Below are 20,947 nucleotides of genomic sequence, written 5' to 3'. Positions count from 1 at the left end.
GAGGAAAAACTTTTTTACACAGTGAGTAGTTATGATCTGGAATGCGCTGCCTGAAAGAGTGGTGGAAGCAGATTCAATCGTGGTTTTCAAAAGGGAATTGAATAAATACTTGAAGGAAAAAAATTTGCAGGGATACAGGGAAAGAGTGGGGGAAGGGACTAACTGGATTGCTCTTACAAAGAGCCGGCACGGGCTCGATGGGCCGAATGGCCTCCTCCTGTGCTGTAACCATTCTATGATTCTATGGAGGGAAGTATACAGTGGTGTTCCCCAGGGGTCAGTATTAGGATCACTGCTCTTTTTGAGATATATTGATGATCCAGTCTTGGGTATAGAGGGTATAATTTCTAACTTTGCAGATGACACGAAACTCGGAAATGTAGTAAACAATGTGGAGGACAGAGACAGACTGGTGAAATGGGCAGACACATGGCAGATGAAATTTAACACAGAGAAGTGTGAAGTGATACATTTTAGTAGGAAGAATGAGGGGAGGCAATATAAACTAAATGGTACAATTTTAAAGGGGGTGCAGGAACAGAGACCTGGGAGTATATGTGCACATATCTTTGACGGTGGCAGGACAAGTTGAGAAGGCTGTTAAATAAGCATATGGGATCCTGGGCTTCATTAATAGAGGCATAGGCAGTTAAATTTGTTATCCCCTGAAACCGGGCTCAGGATCATGATTCGCGACCTGCGTCCGGTACTTCTGTCGCAGGCAGGGCGAGGTGGGGGAGCCCGAATCTCTTAAAGGCAGACTGGAGCTCTTAAAGGTATCTGTTACCTGTTATTTGCTAAAAATAAGGTACACGGAGTCTGAATGGAGATCAGACATCACACACATAAAACACGATGCAGGTCCCGTCCCTGTGTTTACACACTGTTGAGGCATGTTAATATATTGAATAAAAGTTGCGCACTACTAAATTCCACATCCTCCAATTTGCACGCCAGACCTCACCAATCTACCAATTTGGGTTGTTACCAGGCCTGCGAGGGAGCGTGAACTAAGGTTCTCTGCTGATGCATTAGATGTCTTGGTGAAAGAGTTGGACAGAAGGAGGGACATCTTATATCTGCGGGGGTGGGGGGGCGGAGCAAGAGGCCCTCCAGACATATACTCAAAAGGCAGTGGGAGGCAGCGGGGGATGAAGTCAATGCCAGGCGCACAGCATGAACATGGATGCAGTGCAGGAAGAAGTTCAATGCTTTGACATGAATGGTCAAGGTGATTGAGGTCAACTGTCAAGTGATGTCTCCTACCAACTGCACCACGAGCTGCATCCACTGCTCCACACACTACACCCCCCATCACCCATATACCAACAAACTCTTTCCATCAGTATTCAACTCTTCTAATCAGATGCTTCCTCTCACCCTTACACATTACCACTGTTGCAAGCCGCACACTCACAACTCACAGGTCACACACACAGGCAGCTCAAATCACCCAGGGACACATCCCGCTTTCTTGCAGGAGAAGGTGGCGCATAACAGGAGGCAGCAAGTGGCAGCAGCATTTAGCCCTTCGAGCCTGTTCCGTCATTCAATGAGATCATAGAATCATAGAAAGGTTACAGCATGGAAGGAGGCCATTCGGCCCATTGAGTCAGCACCGACTCTATGCAAGAACAATCCAACTAGTCCCACTCCCTCGCCCTATCCCCGTAGCCCTGCAAATTTTTCCTTTCAAGTACTTATCCAGTTCCCTTTTGAAGGCCATGATTGATTCTGCCTCCACCCTGGCAGGTTGATCTGTGACCTAACTCCATATACCCACCTTAGGCCCATAACCCTTAATACCCTTGGTTCACAGAAATCTACAATTTCAGCTTTAAAATTCACAATTGAGCTAGCATCAACTGCCGTTTGCAGAAGAGCGTTCCAAACTTCTCCCACCCTTTCAATGTAACAGCGTTTCCTAGCTTCACTCCTGCACGCCCTGGCTCTAAATGTTAGGTTATGTCCCCACGTCCTAGTATTCAATATAGGAGACCTCCAAAAACAATTACAAATGCATCAGTAGCCAGAAGCAATAATCCAGCAACTAACCGGTAAATCCTGCATGGTCCCTTTAAATAGTGTTGGTGGGGGACCTCCTCGCACTCTATGACATGTTTAGATGGTTGCAGTTAAGATGGTGTATATCACTTTAAATCAGCGTTGCACAATGATCCAACGCATATTCTCCCTATTTTACATGATGCTGGAGTTTGTTATTTGTGCATGCAAGATGGTGTCTAGCGCACGTCATGCTAGAAGCATATGTGCGCATCCAAGACGCCATCTTGGATATACGGGAGGCCGTGTAGCGCCGAAACAACGGGCGCTACACGGCCCAATTTAGCGCCCATAGAGTACAAAAGCAAGGAAGTTATGCTAAACCTTTATAAACACTGGTTAGGCCTCAGCTGGAGTATTGTGTTCAACTCTGGGCACCACATCTTAGGAAGGATGTGAAGGCCTTAGAGAGGGTGCAGAGGAGATTTATTAGAATGGTACCAGGGATGAGGGACTTCAGTTATGTGGAGAGACTGGAGAAGCTGGGGTTGTTCTCCTTAGAACAGAGAAGGTTAAGGGGAGATTTGATAGAGGTGTTCAAAATCATGAAGGGTTTTGACAGAGTAAATAAGCAGAAACTTTTTCCAGCGGCAGAAGGGTCGGTAACCAGAGGACACAGATTTAAGGTGATCGGCAAAAGAGCCAGAGGCGACATGAGGAAACATTTTTTTACGCAGTGAGTTGTTATGATCTGGAATGCGCTGCCTGAAAGGGCGGTGGAAGCAGATTCGATAATAACTTTCAAAAGGGAATTAGATAAATACTTGAAGGGGAAAATTTACAGGGCAATGGGGAAAGAGATTAATTGGATACCTCAGTTATTTCTATTGCATCTCGTTTCTCACGACAGAGTATTGCCTCCAGTTCCCCCGTTTTATTTTGGACGCTGTGTAAATTGCTGTCCAGGCAGTTTAATTCATTCTTCAATAATTGTTCCTTTCACTTCATTTTTAACAGTCCTTTTATATTTCTGTTTTATAACTGTATTTGTTTCTTGACCGTTTATGTTATCTTTATTCTTTACTCTGGTCTGACCTTTACACTCATCTCCTGTTTCTATTATCTTTAATCTTTTATTATTGCTACCAGATCCCTCCCCCCATCTTGCTAGTTTGAAGCCATCTCCACGGCCCTATTTATCCTTTCCACTAGGACAATGTCCCATTCCGGTTCAGGTGGATCCTGTCCCAGTGGTACAGCTCCTTCCTGTCCCAGTACTGGTGCCAGTGTCCCATGAAATGGAACCCTCCTTCCCACACCAGTCTCTCAGCCACTCATTCACTCTCCTGATCTGCCTATCCCAGTGCCAATTAACATGAGGCTTGGGTAGTAATCCTGAGATTATCACCCGTGAGGTCATGCTTTTTAATTTAGTTCCTAGCTTTTGATATTCCTTTAGCAGGACCTCCTCCTTGTTCTTCCTTATGTCATTGGTCCCGACATGGACCGTGGCAACTGTATCCTCCCCCTCCCTTTCCAAGTTCCTCTCCAGTTGCTCCGAGATGTCCTTTACTTGTGCACCAGGTAGGCAGTACACCCTCCTGGACTCTCAGTTGTAAATGCAGAGGACGCTATCTATCACCCTAATTATAGAATCCTCTACGACTACGACCTTTCTATTCTGATCCTCCTCCCCTTGGACTGCCTCCTGCTCCACGGTGCATTCTGGGCATCCTCCCTGCAGCCTTCACCCTTATCCTCACAGGTATCAAGTACCTCGTGCCTGTTGGACAGGACCAGTGTCTGCAGGACCTCCTTCTCTACCTCCCCCTCCCTTATGTGTCGGAGTGTCTCTAACTCGCTCTCCAGCTCAAAGACTCTGAGCCGGAATGTCTCAAGGCAGAGACGTTTACTTCAGAAGTGGCAATCGGGACAGACTCACTGTCCACAAATCCCACATATTACAGTCCCAACACACAGCCTGTGCTGCCATTTCTAGTTTGTATTTATTTAATCAGTAGTTTATTTCTAGGACTAATAGAATCACTTGAGATCTAGATTATATTTAGTAAATGGATTTAGCTTGATTTCAAAATAATTAGTAACTACTTAGTCTTTTTAATTTTATGTATTTTTTATTCAAGTTTTAAAAGTTTTAAAGGTTTATAGATGAGTTTATTGTCCCTTGGTTTAAATCACTTAGCACCTCCTTCCAATCACGATGATAGGAGAATTGCCCAATCACAGTGATAGGCGAATTGTCCAATCACAGTGATAGGCGAATTGTCCAATCACAGTGATAGGCGAACTGTCCAATCACAGTGATAGGCGAACTGTCCAATCACAGTGATAGTCGAACTGTCCAATCACAGTGACAGGCGAATTGTCCAATCACAGTGACAGGCGAATTGTCCAATCACAGTGACAGGCGAATTGTCCAATCACAGTGACAGGCGAATTGCCCAATCACAGTGAGAGGCGAATTGTCCAATCACAGTGAGAGGCGAATTGTCCAATCACAGTGAGAGGCGAATTGTCCAATCACAGTGATAGGCGAATTGTCAGTTGATGTCCATTAGCTGTTTGCAGACAATGTATTCTTCAACTTTCAGCGACCGGAAGACTGAAGGTTGATCTGATAAGATTCTCACTGTCCATGAATGTCCCACACTGTAAATGTGTTTAATTCCCTCTGTCCCACACTTGTAACTATTTTACTCCCTCTGTAAATGTGTTTATGATTCCAAGAAGCAACAACATTCCCTGCAGCCTCCCCTAATCTAAACCAAGAACATTCTCTCCAGCCTCCCGTTGCTACAATTGTACAGTTGTAAACAATTTTACAACACCAAGTTATAGTCCAGCAATTTTATTTTAAATTCACAAGCTTTCGGAGGCTACCTCCTTCCTCAGGTGAACGATTTCCACATCGTTCACCTGAGGAAGGAGGTAGCCTCCGAAAGCTTGTGAATTTAAAATAAAATTGCTGGACTATAACTTGGTGTTGTAAAATTGTTTACAATTGTCAACCCCAGTCCATCACCAGCATCTCCACATCACAATTGTACAGGGCTTTGGTGAGACCTCACCTAGAGTACTGTGTACAGTTTTGGTCTCTTTATCTAAGGAAGGATATACTTTCCTTAGAGGCGGTGCAACGAAGGTTCACTAGATTGATTCCTGGGATGAGAGGGTTCCTACAAGGAGAGATTGAGTAGAATGGGCCTGTACTCTCTGGAGTTTAGAAGAATGAGAGGTGATCTAATTGAAACATTATAAGATTCTCAGTGGGCTTGACAGGGTAAATACTGAGAGGATGTTTCCCCTGGCTGGAGAGTCTAGAAATAGGGGGCATAGTCTCAGGACAAGGGGTCGGCCATTTAAGACTGAGATGAGGAGGAATGTCTTCAATCAGAGGGTGGTGAATCTTTGGAATTCTCTACCCCACAGGGCTGTGGATGCTCAGTCAGTGAATATATTCAAGGCTGAGATCGATAGATTTTTGGACTCTAAGGGAATCAAGGGATATGGGGATTGGGCGGGAAAGTGGAGTTGAGGTTGAAGATCAGCCATAATCTTATTCAATGGTCGAGCAGGTTCGAGGGGCCATATGGCCTACTCCTGCTCCTAGTTCCAAACCTAACTACCAACCACATGGCCAATTTTTCTATAATCTGCAAACTTCTTAACAATACGCCCTACATTCGAGTCCAAATCATTAATATACACCACAAAAAGCAAGTGATCTAGTACTGAGCCCTTCGGAACTCCACTGGAAACAGCCTTCCAGTCACAAAAACACCTGTCGACCGTTACCCTTTGCTTCCTGCCACTGAGCCAATTTTGGATCCAACTTGCCACTTTCCCTTGGATCCCATGGGCTTTTACTTTTTTGATCAATCTGCCATGTGGGAACTTGTCAAAAGCCTTGCTAAAATCCATGATGTGGACTACATCAAATGCACTACCCTCATCGACCCTCCTCAAAAAATTCAATGAAGTTAATCAGACATGACCTTCCCTCAACAAATCCACGCTGATTGTCCTTGATTAATCCATGCCTTTCTAAATGACAATTTATACTGTCCCTCAGAATTGATTCCAATAATTTGCCCACCACCGAAGTAGGCTCACTGGCCTGTAATTACTCGGTCTATCCATTTCTCCCTTTTTAAACAACGGTACAATGTTAGCAGTCCTCCAATCTTCCGGCACCAGGCCTGTAGCCAGAGAGGATTGGAAAATGATGGTCAGAGCTTCTCTTAACAGCCTGGGATACATTTCATCTGGGCCTAGCGATTTATCTACTTTCAAAGATGCTAATCCCCTTAATACTTCCTCTCTCACTGAGTTTATCCCATCCAATATTTCACACTCCTCCTCCTTAACTACAATCTCTGCACCGTCCCTCTCTTTTGTGAAGACAGATGCAAAGTATTCATTAAGAACCAGACCCACATCTTCCGCCTCCACACATAGATTACCTTTTTGGAACTATGTAAGGAATCTTACAACACCAGGTTATAGTCCAACTGTTTTATTTGAAAATCACAAGCTTTACAAAGGTAATCTATGTGTGGAGGCGGAAGTTATGGGTATGTTTCTTAATGAATACTTTGCATCTGTCTTCACAAAAGAGAGGGACAATGCAGACATTGTAGTTACGGAGGAGGAGTGTGAAATATTGGATGGGATAAACATAGTGAGAGAGGAAGTATTAAGGGGATTAGCATCTTTGAAAGTAGATAAATCGCCAGGCCTGGATGAAATATATCTAGGCTGTTAAGAGAAGCAAGGGAGGAAATAGCGGAGGTTCTGACCATCATTTTCCAATCCTCTCTGGCTACAGGCCTGGTGCCGGAAGATTGGAGGACTGCTAACATTGTACCGTTGTTTAAAAAGGGAGAAATGGATAGACCGAGTAATTACAGGCCAGTGAGCCTACTTCGGTGGTGGGCAAATTATTGGAATCAATTCTGAGGGACAGTATAAATTGTCATTTAGAAAGGCATGGATTAATCAAGGACAATCAGCGTGGATTTGTTGAGGGAAGGTCATGTCTGATTAACTTCATTGAATTTTTTGAGGAGGGTCGATGAGGGTAGTGCATTTGATGTAGTCCACATCATGGATTTTAGCAAGGCTTTTGACAAGTTCCCACATGGCAGATTGATCAAAAAAGTAAAAGCCCATGGGATCCAAGGGAATGTGGCAAGTTGGATCCAAAATTGGCTCAGTGGCAGGAAGCAAAGGGTAATGGTTGACGGGTGTTTTTGTGACTGGAAGGCTGTTTCCAATGTGGTTCCGAAGGGCTCAGTACTAGATCACTTGCTTTTTGTGATATATATTAATGATTTGGACTTGAATGTAGGGCGCATTGTTAAGAAGTTTGCAGATGATACAAAAATTGGCCGTGTGGTTGATAGTGAGGAGGAAAGCTGTAGACTGCAGGAAGATATCAATGGACTGGTCAGGTGGGCAGAAAAGTGGCAAATGGAATTCAATGCGGAGAAATGTGAGGTAATGCATTTGGGGAGAGCAAACAAGGCAAGGGAATACACAATAAATGGGGGGATACTGAGAGGTGTAGAGGAAGTGAGGGACCTTGGAGTGCATGTCCACAGATCCCCGAAGGTAGCAGGACAGGTAGATAAGGAGGTTAAGAAGGCATATGGGATTCTTTCCTTTATTAGCCAAGGCATAGAATATAAAAGCAGGAAAGTTATTCTGGAACTGTATAAAACACTAGTTAGGCCACAGCTTGAGTACTGTGTACAGTTCTGGTCACCACATTACAGGAAAGAAGTGATTACACTGGAGAGGGTACAGAGGAGATTTACAAGGTTGTTGCCAGGACTGGAGAATTTTTGGTATGAGAAAAGATTGGATAGAGAGGTCAAAAACCAGGGGGCATAGATTTACAGTAATTGGTGGAAGGATTAGAGGGGAGTTGAGGAGAAATTTTTTCACCCAGAGGGTGGTGGGGGTCTGGAACTCACTGCCTTGAAAGAGTGGTAGAGGCAGAAACCCTCAACTCATTTAAAAAGTACTTGCATGTGCACTTGAAGTGCCTTAACCGACAGGGCTATCCGCGGACCAAGAACTGGAAAGTGGGATTAGGCTGGATAGCTCTTTTTCATCCAGCACAGACAATGGGCCGAACGACCTCCTTCTGTGCCATAAATTTCTATGATTCTATTTCTTATGTTCTGAACATCCCCTCCAGCTTCCCCTAACCTAAACCATGAATGTTTCCCCGGAGGCAATGATCTCAACAGCAGTTCATGTGAAGAGGCTGCAATATTGAGCAGTGTGATTCATATCACTTAGTCCAAACCCAAATACTTCCGATACATGGACAATCAGGGATCATGTTGCTCAAGCCTCTGTTTAGATATGTTGGAGATTTCAGTGATGATCTTCTTATTGGAGAGCAACCCTGCCTTTCACATGGAATTGATGAAGTATTTGAGAACTGGGGGAATCTGCAAGTAACTTGCTTTGCCTCAGTCTGACCTGCGTTTGTCCACGATACAGGACCACAAGGCACTAACTGCAAATAAGGTCTCCCTCCCCCTCCCTCACTCCCTTCTACACGTCTCCTCTCTCCCTCTCCCTCTCTCTTTTCATCTCTCTGTCCCGGCCCCCCCGCCCCTTCCCTCTTCTGATTTAGGACTAGTGCAAAGGTCCAGGTGTTTCTGACCTGTTTGTTTGAAGGTGCAAGGAACGAGGAAGTTGCAAATTATAAATTTAGCGTAGGGATAAGGATTAGTCCTTCTGATGATTTAATGTATCCTGCTTGGTTCAATAGGTTTAACAAAGCCACAAGGAGTTCAATGAAAGGACATTTGGATGTTTTTAAAACCTCACTAAACACGGTGATAGATGAGGCTCAACCAACCAAATGTATGGGAGATAATGCATGGGTTTGGCAATACCGGCAGAAGTTCATGAAAACTGAGGTAAGTGGAAAGTTGCTGTTGGTGTGATTGTTCAAGTGGTCTTGTGTCTCCTCGGGTGTACTGGATGTTTGGTGGTGACTGTGGAGTGTCCCACCATGGTTACCCACCAGCCATTGCTAAACTGGCTCCACAGTTTCTCTGGTAACTTGCCACAGACGTAAGGTATCCCGTCCAATCAAATCTAACCGGTGATCATTCCAATTAAATGGGTTTGTAACTGGAAATAATCATCGGCCCTCTATTGGTGAAGCTCAGCTTCCGGTGACAGGAGGGACAATGGCAGCAAAACTGCATGAACCATAAGTGCCACATTTCAGGGGCAAGAACTTCTCAGGATAGATTTCCCTCTCTGTTGCACCAGAAGAACATTCAGTTCCCAGTTGCAACAAAGAAGACACGGGGGCAGAGACACGTGACATCAGGTGTGTGCCCCCCTGCGCTGCCTCCGGATTTCCTGGGGTTCCCTCAGTGGGCGGTACTGCATCAGCATAGAAATGAGGCTGGGGTGTCCAGGCTTCCCATCTCATTTTCCTCTTCAGCTGCCCATGGGCTGCTCAATCAGAGGGGCAGTGCCCCTAAAAGCTGGCCGTGGAGCTTGTATCAGGAGCCTCTGCAGGGGAGGGTGTACAGGAGTCATGGGAGCACCCCAAAGATGTGAGGTGGCAGTGGTTATCGAGTCCCCCTCTACACCCAGCAGAATTTACGGGGCTTGGACCCTCCTGGCCGATGTTCGCCGGCAAGCTCTAGTGCCAGAGGCCAGAAGTGCAGCTGCATGCTCCAGGCGTTCCTGTTTCCATCCCCCTCCACACCCGTTCCCTGTGAATGGCCCTGCCAGGGGTGGGGGCGGGTCTGCACCAACAGGCTAGAAGATTAGAGTGGGGAGTGGGGGGCCGTGAGTGGAAAGTTGGCCTCATACTGTAGTGATATAATCTACCCAAATGAAGTTGTTGCCAACAGTGAGCTGAAGTGGGACAAACCATTTAAGTTCAGCAATGAACTGTGATACAGAGGATTGCAGAATACCAGCTCTATGGCCACACAGCGATGGCAAGAGTTCAGGTGGCTCACACATAGGAACATAGAATCATAGAAATGTTACAGCATGGAAGGAGGCCATTCGGCCCATCAAGCCTGCTCCACCATTCAATTAGATCATGGCTGGTCTGCATCTTAACTCCATGTCCCTTGACACCCTTGCCTAACAAGTATCTATCAGTCTCACTCTTGAAAGCTTCAATTGACCTCCAGAAACTGAGGGGCAGGAAATGCACAGAGTCTCAGCGATTAAATAAAAAATAGAGACACATACAGATGGTGCAATTGCTAATGCAATATCAGAAAAATAAAAGCAGCCACACATTGAATGGAACGCACAGTATAGCTGACAAAATCAAAGAGGAACTTTGGACTATTTGCGTACTTACAAACTACGGGTGCATTGCTTTACACACTACAGGACGTACAATGTGATTTTAATGAGTTTAAATCCTGTTACAGCTCAATGCATTATTAAGCGACCTGGAAAGGCAGATAATTAAAAGGAAGATGGACATTTATAAAGCAGCTGATTTGTCTGTTCAACGTACGATGAAACCAGCATACAAAGGTACTGTCTGTTATAGATAGCTGGGCACTGAAACACCGGCACATTGGTACAGGTGTACAGTCCGTTATGGATAGCTGGGCACACAAACACTGAAAGATTGTTGTGGGTGTACAGTCCGTGATAGACAGCTGGGCACACAAACACTGAAAGATTGTTGTGGGTGTACAGTCCGTGATAGACAGCTGGGCACACAAACACTGAAAGATTGTTATAGGGGTACAATCCGTGATACAATTGGGCACACAAACACTGAAAGATTGTTATAGGGGTACAGTCCATTATAGATAGCTGGGCACACAAACACTGAAAGATTGTTATAGGGGTACAATCCGTGATACAATTGGGCACACAAACACTGAAAGATTGTTATAGGGGTACAATCCGTGATACAGATGGGCACACAAACACTGAAAGATTGTTATAGGGGTACAGTCCATTATAGATAGCTGGGCACTGAAACTCTGACACATTTGTAAGATTCCGTCCGATACAACATTTGTTTGTTTTTGCAGAAGCTGCACAGAAAAAGGGCACAAAAATCTTTCCTTCCATGCAGAACATATTGAAAGAGCATGTACTAGAACAGAAGGCGAAGATTTTCAAAGATGCAGCAGACAGCGTGTTGCAGGAATTCAGCAGCATGAAGGTTTCTGTTACATTAATAGTATTTTCTGGCTGAAAATTCTGAAATAGACACAGGGTTCCATATCAGGTAGTGAACAGGTACTGAAATACACACAGCGCTCCATATCAGGTAGTGAACAGGTACTGAAATAGACACAGCGTTCCATATCAGGTAATAAACAGGTACTGAAATACACACAGCGTTCCATATCAGGTAGTGAACAGGTACTGAAATACACACAGCGCTCCATATCAGGTAGTGAACAGGTACTGAAATAGACACAGCGTTCCATATCAGGTAATAAACAGGTGCTGAAATACACACAGCGTTCCATATCAGGTAATAGACAGGTACTGAAATACACACAGCGTTCCATATCAGGTAATAAACAGGTACTGAAATACACACAGCATTCCATATCAGGTAATAAACAGGTACTGAAATACACACAGCGTTCCATATCAGGTAATAAACAGGTACTGAAATACACACAGCGTTCCATATCAGGTAATAAACAGGTACTGAAATACACACAGCGTTCCATATCAGGTAATAAACAGGTACTTAAATACACACAGCATTCCATATCAGGTAATAAACAGGTACTGAAACACACACAGCGTTCCATATCAGGTAATAAACAGGTACTGAAATACACACAGCATTCCATATCAGGTAATAAACAGGTACTGAAATACACACAGCGTTCCATATCAGGTAATAAACAGGTACTGAAATACACACAGCGTTCCATATCAGGTGATAAACAGGTACTGAAATACACACAGCATTCCATATCAGGTAATAAACAGGTACTGAAACACACACAGCGTTCCATATCAGGTAATAAACAGGTACTGAAACACACACAGCGTTCCATATCAGGTAATAAACAGGTACTGAAACACACACAGCGTTCCATATCAGGTAGTGAACAGGTACTGAAATACACACAGCGTTCCATATCAGGTAACAAACAGGTACTGAAATAGACACAGCGTTCCATATCAGGTAATAAACAGGTACTGAAATACACACAGCATTCCATATCAGGTAATAAACAGGTACTGAAACACACACAGCGTTCCATATCAGGTAATAAACAGGGACTGAAACACACACAGCGTTCCATATCAGGTAATAAACAGGTACTGAAACACACACAGCGTTCCATATCAGGTAATAAACAGGTACTGAAACACACACAGCGTTCCATATCAGGTAGTGAACAGGTACTGAAATACACACAGCGTTCCATATCAGGTAATAAACAGGTACTGAAACACACACAGCGTTCCATATCAGGTAATAAACAGGTACTGAAACACACACAGCGTTCCATATCAGGTAGTGAACAGGTACTGAAATACACACAGCGTTCCATATCAGGTAACAAACAGGTACTGAAATACACACAGCGTTCCATATCAGGTAATAAACAGGTACTGAAATACACACAGCATTCCATATCAGGTAATAAACAGGTACTGAAACACACACAGCGTTCCATATCAGGTAATAAACAGGGACTGAAACACACACAGCATTCCATATCAGGTGATAAACAGGTACTGAAATACACACAGCGCTCCATATCAGGTAATAAACAGGTACTGAAATACACACAGCGTTCCATATCAGGTGATAAACAGGGACTGAAATACACACAGCGCTCCATATCAGGTAATAAACAGGTACTGAAATACACACAGCGTTCCATATCAGGTGATAAACAGGGACTGAAATACACACAGCGCTCCATATCAGGTAATAAACAGGGACTGAAATACACACAGCGTTCCATATCAGGTAGTGAACAGGTACTGAAATACACACAGCGTTCCATATCAGGTGATAAACAGGGACTGAAATACACACAGCGCTCCATATCAGGTAATAAACAGGGACTGAAATACACACAGCGTTCCATATCAGGTAGTGAACAGGTACTGAAATACACACAGCGTTCCATATCAGGTAATAAACAGGGACTGAAACACACACAGCATTCCATATCAGGTGATAAACAGGTACTGAAATACACACAGCGCTCCATATCAGGTAATAAACAGGTACTGAAATACACACAGCGTTCCATATCAGGTGATAAACAGGGACTGAAATACACACAGCGCTCCATATCAGGTAATAAACAGGTACTGAAATACACACAGCGTTCCATATCAGGTGATAAACAGGGACTGAAATACACACAGCGCTCCATATCAGGTAATAAACAGGGACTGAAATACACACAGCGTTCCATATCAGGTAGTGAACAGGTACTGAAATACACACAGCGTTCCATATCAGGTAATAAACAGGTACTGAAACACACACAGCGTTCCATATCAGGTAGTGAACAGGTACTGAAATACACACAGCGTTCCATATCAGATAATAAACAGGTACTGAAATACACACAGCGTTCCATATCAGGTAGTGAACAGGTACTGAAATACACACAGCGTTCCATATCAGGTAATAGACAGGGACTGAAATACACACAGCGTTCCATATCAGGTAATAGACAGGGACTGAAATACACACAGCGTTCCATATCAGGTAATAAACAGGTACTGAAACACAGAGTAAAAAACAGAAACTACATCTCACTATTTTTATCGTTAAAAGGTCCATTTGAAGCATGAAATGAAAATCAACGTGAAAATTTTCATGAAGCTGGGCTTGTCTCAGTGGCAGGGACGGGATCCTTTACCAGGTAACTGAACACCAGCTGCTCGTCACACACAAGTTCATTTCACCCAATTTATAGAACTGACACTTTTTTATTTCATTTATTGCAGATTTTAAGAACGAGTTTAAACAGATGGATCAAATCTGGAATGAAGTGAAGGAGATTTCATCAAAAACAGACTAAATACCTTGGATCTGTTTTGTTTCTGAACATCCAGACTGGGATTGAAATCCACTGAAGCAGATTTACGAGGTCCACCTGTCCCTGCTGATATTATTGCTAATAAGATAAATAACCGTGAGATAGATTACTGGTGTAAGGGCCGTGCTTTTAGTGTGAGATAGATTACTGGTGTAAGGGCGTGGTTTTAGTGTGAGATAGATTACTGGTGTAAGGGCCGTGCTTTTAGTGTGAGATAGATTACTGGTGTAAGGGCTGTGGTTTTAGTGTGAGATAGATTACTGGTGTACGGGCTGTGGTTTTAGTGTGAGATAGATTACTGGTGTAAGGGCTGTGGTTTTAGTGTGAGATAGATTACTGGTGTAAGGGCTGTGGTTTTAGTGTGAGATAGATTACTGGTGTAAGGGCTGTGGTTTTAGTGTGAGATAGATTACTGGTGTAAGGGCTGTGGTTTTAGTGTGAGATAGATTACTGGTGTAAGGGCTGTGGTTTTAGTGTGAGATAGATTACTGGTGTCAGGGCTGTGGTTTTGGTGTGAGATCGATTACTGGTGTAAGGACCAGTGAGATTCCTGCAGTGATTTGAATTGAACGAGTGATCTGTGAATTCACTGTGATACCATCACTGATGCTTTTATGTTAAACAATTAATTGCTTTTTGTATCACTTTTATTTTTGTATCGTTTAAATTTAGGGCTTTTAAACTTTCAGTCCCTTTAATCATAAGGTGTGAACAACTTAAATGTACGGAATGTAGTGATGGGCTTTTTTTTTATTACTTTGATGTCCATGAACAACACAATACAAGATCAGTGTGAAATGTACAGTCCTCAACAATCATGTTGGGCTGGATTTTGCTGTAAAAATAACGATGAGGCTCACCGCGCTCGTGTGCAAATCGGACAGTAACTTCCAGCGAGTGCACACGCGTCGTTAAACGCCAAAGCCCAGACATTGCTGTCCGAGATGCACTGCCTCTCCGTAAGCTCTGTGGGAACAACGTCTCACGGGCTGACTCCCCGTTCAAATGTATTGAACAGTGTGAAGTCCCTGCACTGACGTCGTAGATACGGACCAAACTCCCCAACAAAAGTCAAGTCAAGTCATTTCAAGTCTAAGTACCATTTTAACAGCGTGGTAAGTCTTAATTAATGCCAAACAACCTCTCTGGCATGAAAATTAACTTTTACAAGTGTGAAGTCTCATTAATTCAGATTTTAATTATTGTTGGACATTTTTTTAAAATTTGAATAAAAATTTTTTCTTACTTTTTCTCACTCTCTTAATCCAATCTTTCTTTCCCGCTCTTCATTTCTCTTTCTGTACCTGATCTGATGTTGAATTCACTATTTGAACTTACACTTCCTGGTTCAGACTCTGCCTTACTCATTAACGATTCTTCGATCTGATTGATTAAGGAGATACCCAGTTGCTGGTCCCGTTCACACGGGTCCCAGATGCCCTGTAGGGGGGGCCGCGCCACTTGGGTTTCTAATTTTCAGGAACTTGCTGTGCAAAAGTTCAAAGAAAGTCAATGGGCAAGCGGCAAATCTAACGAATGGCAAACACTGTTCATTCGCTGCTCACTGCAAAATCCGACCCGTTCTCCATGTGAAAATGACATCGGGCGCTAAATTGGGCCGTGTAGCACCCGTTGTTTCGGCGCTACACGGCCCCTCCGACATCCAAGATGGCATCTTGGATGCACACGCCAGACGCCATCTTGGTATAGGAGTTAGCACCCCAAACGCTGGAAACATGTAAAGTAGGGAGAAAATGGATTAAATCAGTGTGCAATGCTGATTTAAAGTGATGGACACCATTTTCAACCTTAACACTCAACTCAACACACAGTCTTATCCCCAACCATCGAAACATTTCATACAGTGCCTGAAGGACCCTCCATCGGTGCTATTTAAAGGGACCATGTGGGTGTTGCAGGTTAGTTGCTGGATTATTGCTTCTGGCTGCTGGAGGAGTAGGAAGTGTTTTTTGAAGCTCCCTATTCTTATTGAGAGTTCCTGCACTACTTTTGAGAGTGCTTTGGCAGGTATTGCCTTACGGGTCAGGAAACTACAACCCTGGTGGAACATTCCTGGCAACCATGGGCGGTCTGCTCGGGCTCCCACAGGGCATTGATCACGACTGGGATCATGCAGAGAGGCCACGCCCAGCAGGTCAAGCTGCGAGGAGAGGGAGGGTGAGGAGGCGCAGGGCACTGAGCAGGAGGCCGTATCCAATGAGGGTCTTCAGGGATCAATTGTCTTACCTCAACATGATCGAGGAGGATTGCATCTGATGCCTGAGGTTCACCAAGGAAGCCGTGACCGAGATCTGTCAACTGGTGCGGCCACAACTGCAGCCTCAGAGCAGGGCGAGGACAGCATTGCCTGTGGCTGTGAAGGTCACCGTGGTGCTGAATTTCTACGGCTCAGGAGCATTTCAGGCCTCCGCTGGCGACATGTGCAACATCTCACAGTCTGCAGTGCGCTGCTGCATAAGAGAGGTCACAGACGCACTGTACCACATGAGGAACAGGTTCATCACCTTCCCTCTCCACAGAGACAAGCAGAACGAGCGAGCACGGGGGTTCGCCCGCATTGCTGGCTTCCCCATGATGCAGGGTGCCATGGACTGCCCACATATTGCCCTGTGTGCCCCGCACATCAACTCGGCCGTCTTCATCAACCGAAAGGGCTTCCACTCCTTCAACGTGCAGCTGGTGTGTGACCACACGCATCGAATCATGGAGGTCGATACCCGCTACCCTGGGAGCAGTCATGACACCTTCGTCATGTGGCAGTCCAACGTGCCAGTTATCTTTCACCCGACTCGGCAAGTCAAAGGCTGGCTAGTGAGCGACAAGGGCTATCCCCTCATGACGTGGCTCATGACACCGGTCAGGAACCCACACACACGTGCACAACAGGCCTATAATGAGAGCCATGCGGCCACACGCAACATTGTAGAGCACACCATAGGCCTCCTCAAACAACACTTCCGCTGCCTCGACCGGTCTGGAGGAGCTCTGCAGGACTCCCCTGAGTGGGTGGGCAGATTTGTGGTGGTCTGCTGCATGCTGCACAACCTTGCCTCATGAGGGATCAGCCTTTGCCACCAATGACTGCAGAAGATCCTGAGCCAGAGGTGGAGGAGGAGGGTTAGGAAGAAAAGGCAGAGGAGGTGGAGGAGGAAGAGGCTGAGGAGGAGCAGGAGGAGGGGATGGAGCCGGAAGAGGAGGTGGAAGAGGACGCAAGGGTGCAGCAGGAACCACACGCCTTGTCTGCAAGCGCTCTGTGTGCTCGCCTGATCCATGCCCGGTATCAATAATTGGAACTACATCCCCCAACTCACCAATAGTCCGACATTCCCCACCTTTCCCCTCCCACAAGACAATCAAATCGCCCTCCATCATATTACACATTAGTTTCCCTCTCAGCATGAATAAAAACCACCACCAAATACAAAATCAAAGTCTCATTTATGGATTAATAAATGAAAATATGCAAACATATTCCCCCTTGTGCATTCCCTTAGTGCCTGTTGTCCGTATGCCTTGACCTATCCTAGTGCTCCGACGAGGTGCTTCCCCAGTGGATGGAGCGTGGGTGGTGGGAGGCTGCTGGCTTTCAATGGAGGAACGTCCAGATGGCCTTGGTGGATGACCTCGAGCAGCTCTGGGCCGGGAGGGCCCGGCTTCAGACTGCACCATCTCAGCATGGGCTGCAGCAGTCTGGCCTGGCTGGCCGACAGGCAACAACAGGGGCACTGGCGGAGCGGCAGGGGTGGGAGCTGGATTGCTGTTGTCCTGAGAGAGGACAGCAGGTCCGACTGTCATGGCGCTACTGTCACTCTCCCAGGGCGGCGCCTCAGCAATCCTGGTGATCGGCTGGAGAACGGATTGCTGGAGTGCTGTGACACCCTGGAAGCCCCGTTATGGTCCCCAGAGCCATGATAGCAGCAGTCTGAGCTTCCAAGGCAGCAGTCTGAGCTGCAAATGCAGCAGTCAGACCTTAAGAACATAAGAAATAGGAGCAGGAGTAGGCCAATCGGCCCCTCGAGCCTGCTCACCATTCAATCAGATCATGGCTGATCTGATCCTAACCTCAAATCTAAATTCACGTCCAATTTCCTGCCTGCTCCCCGTAACCCCTAATTCCCTTTACTTCTAGGAAACTGTCTATTTCTGTTTTAAATTTATTTAATGATGTAGCTTCCACAGCTTCCTGGGGCAGCAAATTCCACAGACCTACTACCCTCTGAGTGAAGAAGTTTCTCCTCATCTCAGTTTTGAAAGAGCAGCCCCTTATTCTAAGATTATGCCCCCTAGTTCTAGTTTCACCCATCCTTGGGAACATCCTTACTGCATCCACCCGATCAAGCCCCTTCATAATCTTATATGTTTCAATAAGATCGCCTCTCATTCTTCTGAACTCCAATGAGTAGAGTCCCAATCCACTCAACCTCTCCTCATATGTCCACCCCCTCATCCCCGGGATTAACCGAGTGAACCTTCTTTGTACTGCCTCGAGAGCAAGTATGTCTTTTCTTAAGTACGGACACCAAAACTGTATGCAGTATTCCAGGTGCGGTCTCACCAATACCTTATATAACTGCAGCAATACCTCCCTGTTTTTATATTCTATCCCCCTAGCAATAGATGGCGGATGTTTGTGCTGCAATGGATGTTGTGACATCGGCCATCAGATGCTGCATCATGGTGGGTTCCACAGGTGCGCTGATGGAGGTGACCACCGTTCCATGTTGGAAACGATGGGCTCCAAGCTCTGCGCAAAGCCCTGTGCCAAGTTGGAGCTGGACTCCTCCATGCCCTTTCTCATTGTGCACAGGCTTTCTGGCAGGTTTTCCAGTGCCCCAAGCATTTGTTGGTGTACGCCCATCAGCCATCTTCTGTAGCCTGGCCCATCGAAGTCCTCATCTGACTCCTCTGCAGCAGAACTAGTGAGCGACCTCGCCCTCCGGCGAATGGCTCCTGTGGTATCCGTTCCCTCCGCCCCGGCTCCTGCTCACTTGTGCTCGGTGTCTCACCATGTGCAGATCCCTCCTCGAAGCTAACCTCTAAAGGACGCGCAGTGTCAGTCTCTGAGCTGGTGGAAGCAAGTGTCAGATCAAGTGACGGTGTGGCTTCAATGTCCCCCTCGTCCTCCTCCTCCTCCTCTTCTTCCTCCTCCTCCTCCCCCTCCTCCTCCTCCTCCTCCTCGGGTGCCGCCACGTGTTCTTGGGTATCTGCAATGACAAAGGGAAACAGGTTGAGATGTGGAGTGGGGAGAGGAGCAAGTAAGAGGTGCGTGCTGGCAGCATGTGCAGCACATGAGTCAGAGAAGATTATGGGAGGAGGGAGATGTGGAAAAGGAGAAGGATCATTAGATATGCAGAGACCCCTTTGACCGGACCTCCAGCACGGCATGTTGCAACGGCTGCAGCGACGGCCCGCCCAATGATCCGCAGCACAGTCTCCTCGAGGGAGGGTGAGGACGTGTAGACGTGCCCGTCCAGCCTCAGGTCCCTCCTGCTGGTGGGTGTAATACGCCACCTTCTCCTGCAAGACAGAGGACAGTGTGTCAGTGAGTGTCCTGCAAGGTGTTTTTTTTTATTCGTTCACGGGATGTGGGCGTCGCTGGCAAGGCCAGCATTTATTGCCCATCCCTAATTGCCCTCGAGAAGGTGGTGGTGAGCCGCCTTCTTGAACCGCTGCAGTCCGTGTGGTGACGGTTCTCCCACAATGCTGTGGGTGATGTGCCAGTCATGGTCGTATAGCTGCCAGTTTGTGTGACTTGAGCGGTGGTTGTGTGGCCTGCTAGTGTGGTACTATGTGCGGATGAGCTGCAGCATTGCGTATGGATGGGCAGTGTTTGTTGGTGGGTGGGTGGGTGACGGGAGGTGTCGTGCGTGGAGTATTGGTGCAGTTGGTAGGATGTGCCACTTGACACTTGCATTCACTCACCTTGACCACTCGTGTCAAGTCATTAAAATGCTTGTGGCATTGCACCCACGTGCATGGTGCAATGCTCCTGGCATTCACCTCCTGTGCCACGGCCTGCCAATGCCTACCCAGCAGGTTCCACAGGTGCGCTGATGGAGGTGACCACCCGTTCCATGTTGGAAAGGATGGGCTCCAAGCTCTGCGCAAAGCCCTGTGCCAAGTTGGAGCTGGACTCCTCCACCCTGCGGGTACGATGCTGCCCTCCTCTGGTCCACACCTTCCACCAGGGCCTCCAGAGCATCATCCGAGAATCTTGGTGCCCGCTCTCTTGCTGGTGCAGCTACTTGCAATGCCATTCTCCCTTCTCCTTGGCTGTGTATTCGCCATTAGAAATGTGCCTGCACATTTCCAACTCCCTCATTCTCCATGCAGCCTCTCAGCAGCGAGGGCTGCACTTGCTGTACGGAGATTTCAGGGTAAGTAGCACGAATTTCATGTGCTGCCTGCGGAGGGTCCGTTCGGCGCGGGATGGTAGCGCATTGCTCAGAAGGGACCCTTATCCAATTCCTCCCCCATCATCTTTGTTTATACCCCGATTCCCCTTCCTCATCTGCTGCTACCCACTAAGTCCCACCTGAGGCCCAGGCTGGCAGGAGGTGGGTGGCTGAAGGGCCCTGGTTCCGAGGTGGCCCAGAGCTCATGGCAGTGAGCCGCTGCTGGCTGCGTCTCTGGAGGGAGATCCTGGACAGCCTGGTCTCGCCCGTCCCCTCCTGGGCATTATGGTCCCGCTCCCCACCCTCCCGGGCAGTCTTGTCTCACTCTCCTCCCCCTTCGACAGCCTGGTCTCACCCATCCCTCCTGGGCAGTCATGTCTCACTCACCACCCTCCCGGGCAGCCTGGTCTCGCCTGACACTCTCCTGGGCAGCCT

The 20,947-nt window shown here is 46.5% G+C and overlaps 1 protein-coding gene and 1 long non-coding RNA gene across 2 annotated transcripts in view; one reads left to right on the top strand and one right to left on the bottom strand.

Annotated features, from left to right (window-relative positions):
* Positions 1–15,346, top strand: part of LOC137310099 (nuclear GTPase SLIP-GC-like) — a 187,212-nt gene extending 171,866 nt beyond the window's left edge. The window contains exons 17-21 of the mRNA XM_067978058.1: positions 8,816–8,966; positions 10,464–10,572; positions 11,085–11,218; positions 13,832–13,919; positions 14,005–15,346. Of these exons, the coding sequence (XP_067834159.1) occupies positions 8,816–8,966; positions 10,464–10,572; positions 11,085–11,218; positions 13,832–13,919; positions 14,005–14,078 (556 nt within the window). The 3' untranslated portion in view covers positions 14,079–15,346. The remainder of the gene's footprint in view (positions 1–8,815; positions 8,967–10,463; positions 10,573–11,084; positions 11,219–13,831; positions 13,920–14,004) is intronic.
* Positions 15,347–19,501: 4,155 nt separating this feature from the next.
* Positions 19,502–20,947, bottom strand: part of LOC137310102 (uncharacterized) — a 53,664-nt gene continuing 52,218 nt past the window's right edge. Inside the window, exon 3 of the long non-coding RNA XR_010960049.1 lies at positions 19,502–19,634. This is a non-coding gene — a long non-coding RNA (uncharacterized lncRNA). The remainder of the gene's footprint in view (positions 19,635–20,947) is intronic.

Source organism: Heptranchias perlo, unplaced genomic scaffold (assembly GCF_035084215.1).
Source record: "Heptranchias perlo isolate sHepPer1 unplaced genomic scaffold, sHepPer1.hap1 HAP1_SCAFFOLD_216, whole genome shotgun sequence".
Taxonomy (NCBI): domain Eukaryota; kingdom Metazoa; phylum Chordata; class Chondrichthyes; order Hexanchiformes; family Hexanchidae; genus Heptranchias; species Heptranchias perlo.
The sequence above is the reverse complement of the archived record's forward strand: the minus strand, read 5'-3'. Positions and strand labels throughout refer to the sequence as shown.